The 6654-nt window shown below is 41.0% G+C and overlaps 1 protein-coding gene across 1 annotated transcript; it reads right to left on the bottom strand.

The window, feature by feature from the left end:
* Nucleotides 1–260: 260 nt before the first annotated feature.
* On the bottom strand, nucleotides 261–6264 carry LOC142817863 (uncharacterized). Its single transcript, XM_075895748.1, has 4 exons — nucleotides 6106–6264; nucleotides 2306–2930; nucleotides 725–791; nucleotides 261–376 (listed from the first exon to the last, which is right to left on the bottom strand). The coding sequence occupies exons 1-3, from the start codon at nucleotides 6140–6142 to the stop codon at nucleotides 764–766; spliced, it is 690 nt and encodes a 229-aa protein (XP_075751863.1). The 5' UTR covers nucleotides 6143–6264; the 3' UTR covers nucleotides 261–376; nucleotides 725–763.
* Between the last annotated feature and the right edge of the window lie 390 nt (nucleotides 6265–6654).

Genomic DNA, 6654 nt, shown 5'->3' with positions numbered 1-6654 from the left:
GAGAAGCATACTTTAAAAGTGGATTACAAAACACTAGCATAAAGTACCGAGCAACGTATGTGCGTGTTGGTTGCTTGAACGTGCGAATATGCAAACACTATTCAAAGTCCACTGGTTGCAGTAGGAACTCTATTGTTGGGTGTGATAACCTAATATATAAGCAAATACAGCTCCGTAAGAGAATAATAACGTAAGACACCGGTCTAGCGCCTCTGCAAAAAAATGAACACTTGGAAAAGGTTGAGGCAGTGAGAGTTCAATTTCCGGCTTGTAATTTGTTTTATTTTGATTCAAATAGTGACGGGAAGCAGCGAGATTTCGTTTTATTGCGATCGCATGACATTGTTGAGAAAACCGGAGCAGTCAGCGCAGGACACTGCAACAGAAAATAGATATTTATATATACGTAATGCATGTCCGCCTTTTAGAGGAGTAATTTTGTAGTGATACACAATTACGCAGAAAAACTCAAATTTATTGTAAATTATTTCATATTTGAAAGACTAACTGTTATCACTTTGCCATCAATTTGTCTCAGAAGGTTTAGCATATGTGCCCGTATGAAAAAAAACTTTGTCGTTCATAATTTTTGATTTAGGATCAGGATACAAAGTTGTTGTACACTGTACACATTTTAAGTTTTTCGAAATAGCACGCTGAGCTTCCGTGACTTTCGAAAAGGCGATGCATTTTAGACGGGGTAAAGCGTATATCGTTTTCTCACCACTGTTGGTAAGGCCCAAGATGTGATAGCAGTTGCTGATTATTGGCTGCTTGAACTGGAAGCCGACCTAGACAAGGGATACAAAACAAAAGGAAATGGCACATTGAAATGATTCAGTGAACTGTCGGTATTCCGACATACAAACTCTGCAGTAGTTTTGCATTATAAGCTGTAATGAAGGAGCTTTTAGTTTCAAGTATATCAGATACGTCCACAAGGACAATGTTGCTGAACACATCGAAATGCTAGTAGACACTGAAAAAATGTAAATAATTATTTCTGAAAAAAAATGTTCGTAGATTTTCTGAGGAGAAGATGCTCGCAGTCATACCAACATTTGCCTTATGGAAAGCTGTAGTAGCATTTGCTTAGAGAGCGCGAAATGTTTTTCCTATTTTTGTGTTAAAAATGCAACGCGAGCCAACCCGTGTTCATAAGACGCAATGAAACCAGGTTAATGACTCAATAAATTTTAAGCTAAATTGTAATTGCAGTGTTTTGAAACATGGTAACTCTAGACATAGGTAAGTTACAACCTTGACTTCCCGGTGCCTGGATCGGCTTTGGATTGCGTCATTAATAAATTACTCTGGGGCAATGAGACTTCATTGCTCAATAAACACTAGCACGTCGGCCCTCGTAATGGAAGTCTGGTCCTTTTGTGTGTGCAAGCCCGTGCCCATACCTGAATGCCAGATGAACTACTAGTTGCGCTTATACTTTATTCGCGGTCGACTTGCAGGGGCACAAAAATATGTCATGGCCTTGCTTCATTTGTGCGTAATGACATGCTACCAGAACACGTGTTATGGTGATTCTGTGATATAGTAGTCCAGCTAGTTGCAGGACATGCGAATATGAATTTAGTGGCAGAATATAGTGCAGAAATTTCTTGTCCTTTCGCTCCGCAATGTTAACGCCGTTTTTTTTTGATCGTGTTGATCTGATATTATCATTTCTGCGAAATTTTCCCGCAGACTGCTGAAGATTACACTGCCCACAAATGATGGTGAAGCCAGTAAACAATAAAATGCACAATTAAACTACTCAGAGATTAAGTAACAATATATTTTAAATATATATTATAATAATATAATATAATAATATAATATAATAATATAATAAAATACGAGTGTTTTCTGTCTTTTTGTAGGAAAATTCACCAACAATGTGCGGCAGGCCGTATGGTGCCCGATAATATGCATGCACTAACTCATGCTCTAGCATGGCGCACCTAAATAACAATATATGAGTTACATTCTAAAACTACGAATCTTGTGAATTGAAATCCCAGCGTAACAGCGGGTGTGTATGATTCGTAAAACATCTCCTATTTATTTATTCAGCAAGTTTCATTGCGTATCTATAGCGGTAAAGCTTTTTACACTGACAAATGAATCACTTTTTCTAGTGGTGCTACAGCAACTATTCTTCTGCAAAACGTATATCCCCCAATGATTTCGTACAAGACTTGATGCTCGTAAATTTTTGTGTGGGTTTGAACAGTTATGATACGTAAACACAGATTAAACGATGGTTTAGAAACATTTGGTTAATACAGCGGCATTGTAGCCCTCATACCTGGCAGATGAAGCAGAAGCGCCCCTGGCGGAACTTGCGCCACTAGAGCGGGAACCGCGCAAGTTACGCTGCTGGCTGATGCCATAACCACTGCCGACGCCCCAGCCATAGCCGAAGCCGGGGAAGCCATAACCGTAGCCTCCGTAGCCGGGCCAGCCACCGTAGTAGTCACCAAAGCCGCCGAGTGCGTAGTCATCACCGAATCCTCCGAATCCGTAAGGTCCAGGGTAGTAGTAACTGCCGTAACCGCCGACGGGGCCATATGCAGCATATCCTCCAGGGTAGAAGTTTCCATGGAAACCTGCGGCTCCAGCTGCTCCTTGACGTACGGAGCTTGCACCTTGTCTAGATCCATGTACACCAACAGGGGCACCAGATGCAAAGCCAAGCCCACCAGCTAATGCTCCAGCTCCAGCACTTCCAAAGGCAAATCTGTTTCCGCTGGACCCGAGACTGCTGGGACCCAAACTAGGGCCTCCTCGAAGTCCTCCAACCAGATTACCTCCAAGTGGACCAGCACCGTTGAGTCCAGCTCCAAGTCCTCCACCAAGACCACCACCCAAAGCAGTGCCGCTGCTCGCGGAGCCAAGCTCGGCCTTTAGAGACGCACCGTAAGCCAGGGAGGCTGCAAATGAAGAAATCATTTGAAAAATTTAGCGAATTTTTCCTAATTGCATTAGTGCCCATGACTATAGAGCAATATTGGCCTTCTCCACAGTTGCGGAGCATTTCAAGGACTTCACCTTTATATCGATGAAGACTCGCCATGGTGATCTAGTGGTTATGGCACTCGACTGCCGACTCGAAAGTCGTGGTATCAAATCCCAGCCGCAGCGACCGCATTTCCGATGAAGGAGAAAACACTTAGCGCCCGTGCGTTTAGATTTAGTAGGACTTTAGAGAACCCCGGTGTTCAAAATTTTTGTAGCTGTCCACTGTGGTGCCTCCCGTAGTAATTTCATGTTTTGGGAAGGCTAAACCCGCACAATTATTATAAAGCTTCATGATGCAATGCTAATTTTGGTGCAGATCGAAGAAATTGCGACGAGAACGGAATTTAATTGCAGCTTTGCGAGACTAGTGTAGCTTTCAAAGCAGGTTGTTATCGATTATTATACATCTATACAGATACGGCTGCTTTGCGAGGTACGGTAGTTTTTCCCGAGTAGTTAGGCCTAGGCAAAAGAAATCCAGAAGATGTAATTAATTCTGTACCGCATACTGCATTTAAAGGAACCTGTTTTTGCCAAGAACCTTTAAAATTATTGTAGAAATTTCAAAATACGCTAACATGCATCACTTGCCGAAATAGATTACTGTTTTTAGCTGGCTTGTTTCATCAAAGGAATAAAAAATGTGTGAGTGAATGTACTATTTCGCGGAAATCTTGATGGTATGATTCCTTCATGGAGCCATATAGCACTTTTCCAAGGAATCAACAAATCAACTCTGCACCAGTGTTCAGTGCCACAAGGATCGATTGCCTGAAATTTCTTTTTCGAACTCGTCAAGCACGAATTGATTCAAGGGAGTCATTTTACATAGTCAGAACTTTCTTCCTTTTGTTCTCGTCCCGACAAGTGTTCCGGAAGCAGTACACAGAAGCTACATCAGCGAGCGCCTTTATTTAAAGCATTTCTGTAATTTTTTCTTTAAATTCCCTTCGTGACTTTTAGCATAATTTATTGGTACATTAGTATTCCTAATGTTTAAGTTAATTCCACTGTAGAGTTTGGTGCCTGCACGTGACAGCAGCTTGTGGCGGCCATGTTATCTACGCAGCACAAGAATGCTGGAGTGTGCGAAATTCTGGCTGAGATCTATAATATTACGTACGCAATGACACAGTTCTGGGTCATCTTGATCGAGGGATAAAAGTCAAACCAAAATACTGCATGAAGACGAAGTATGCGATGACAATCGTAAAAATGATTTTATAAGCAGCAGTACGCATAGATGATTATGACAGCCGAAACTCACTGCAAGAATACTAAGCCGCTGTACCACGAAGTGTTCAAACAGTATGTCATGAGATGGAATGTGATCCCTGGCGTTAAAAAAATTTGCATTAGTCATAAGATTTGTAAGGTTGGAGGGCACTTTAGGAATTCGGAAGAAATTAACACACACAAGGCAGAACAATTGCGATGCCGAAAAGTCATTGCGATTATACGTTCGCTAGAACGTATACATGCGCACTGCGCTCAGAGGATTACAATTGTCTTGTTTAGAAAGTGCGTCATCTATATCAACACTTCAGCCTTAGTATTTCTGATTTCTTCCTGTTTCTTTAGCTGCGAAGTTTGCCGGAACGCATGTCCTAATTCTGTTTTTTTTTTGAAAGGGTGACATGGTGTGTGGTGTGGCAGAGATTTTGACGTCTTGTTTTCTATTTTTTATATATAACGTCCCCTAGCTTCATTCAGAATACTTGGGATGTTTTTTTTTTATTGCCGTAGATTTTGGGAAGTTAAATGTGTGATCCAGGGTTCTGCACAGAGTTGAAGTTCACAACCACAAAATAAAAAAAAAACAAATATCGCTTCTCCAGGGTGAATCAGATAATTCTAAACCTAATCTACATCATTCTTCCAGTCAAACCAAGAAATCACTATTCTTGTTGAAAGCGTACTCATTGTTGCAGTTTCTTGCCGTAACTTGTCCACATACTTTTCTTCAATGGGAACTTCCCTTGAGAGATAGTCCGTATTACTTGACAAAGTCGTTTCACTTCTTCAACGAAGTTTTTAGGCTGCTTTTTGAACTTATCGCTATATTTATAATAAATTCAATAGTTGTTCTTTTTTTGCTCTAGCATATGCCCTAAACCTCTTGCTGCTTTTTGTCCAAAGATGACTTTAAGGTATTACGTACGCACCATGTCCTTCTTTATGTATAAATGTAAATATGTGTATTAGTACTTGAAACCCTTCCGGTGCTCCAAATACAATAGAGAATATCTTTCACAGAAAGTGGTAAGTTTGCGGTTTTCGTGTACTCTAGAACAGTGCTCTCCTGCAACAGCCATGACCAGCGGACGCGATCTGCAAGAACTGTCAACTACTGAGGTCGTAGGTTATCACTGAGAAGGTTATCACTGAACGGAATCTATTTATACTTGAACGAATGGCGTATTCGTTGGCAGCAAAAAGGTGTGGTTTAATCAGCAATCACAGCTGACCTTCTGCTCCTTTTTTATATAGCGAGGAGCTTTACCTTAGAACTGGAAAAGTATCAATCATTAGTACTTATGGCAATCGAAAATCGTTTCTGACAACATATGAGCTCTGAACCTCCACTTGACCGACATTATTTTGGCCTCATGTTCAGGAGCTCACGGTATCTCCTAGAGGATGAGGTTCTATCTGCACTGCTTATATATGTGCAAAAGTAATGAAGCTCGATTGACGTATTCCGGGAAATAATAAAGCTTGCAGTAGCTATCAGTTGCAAATGCAAGTTTCGATATGAAAGCTCATTCTATAACTCAAACTGGGAAAAATATATGTAAACGTAAATATAAACCTCCCAAAACAAGCTTCCTTTATGTTTCTCCATACTTGCAGGCTGAGTGAACAAGTGGCATGGGGTAAGTGAGGCTAACATTTTGTTTTCATGAGATGCACACATCGTGACAAAATTTTGATGTGTTCACCTGGTTATGTAGTGTGTACTTTGTCGCTGTGAAAACGGACCACAGGTCTCGTACGTTATGATTTATCTTTATATGTTGGCCTTAAAGCAAAAGTAGCATATAGGATAATTAAACTGGTTCTAAAGTTAAAAGCAGAGTCTCTTACCTGCAGACAAGAGCGTGATTGCAACAAAGGCCTTCATGGCTGTGGTTTTCTTGGCGTCTCCTCTGTGACTGCCCAAAGAAAAGTGAAATTTCTAACTCTACGGCCGCCTATATATATCACGACGGGTGGACAACGTCTAGGGCACACAATCATACACGAGTGAACACGTGTAAACAATGCCTTTCTCGCAATGCCTCCTGCTTACAATGCTTGTTTCCATGATAACAAAAAGAGCAATAAATTTCTCAGGTTTTTTTTCCTTCTTTATTTTTCGATGAGCAATGACTGCTGTTCTTGGTGGATACTGAGACGAAAAAGCGTTAATTTATCACCTATTCTTTATTTTCCTATCAGAAGTGCTAAACCTGCGTAAAGGGTCGGTCATAACTCTTTCACACGCAAAAAATATACAATGCATATCTAGAGACAATCAGCTAGATCCCGACTTGCCACGTTGGCGTGCCGTAACGGTTTTGCGCACGCTTTTACGCGAGCGTCCATGCTCATGGACAATGCCTTTTGTTTACAGTCTACGCACATGCACATTCG

Source organism: Rhipicephalus microplus, chromosome 5 (genome assembly GCF_043290135.1).
Source record: "Rhipicephalus microplus isolate Deutch F79 chromosome 5, USDA_Rmic, whole genome shotgun sequence".
Classification (NCBI taxonomy): Eukaryota; Metazoa; Arthropoda; class Arachnida; order Ixodida; family Ixodidae; genus Rhipicephalus; species Rhipicephalus microplus.
This window is presented reverse-complemented; position numbering and strand designations above follow the sequence as displayed.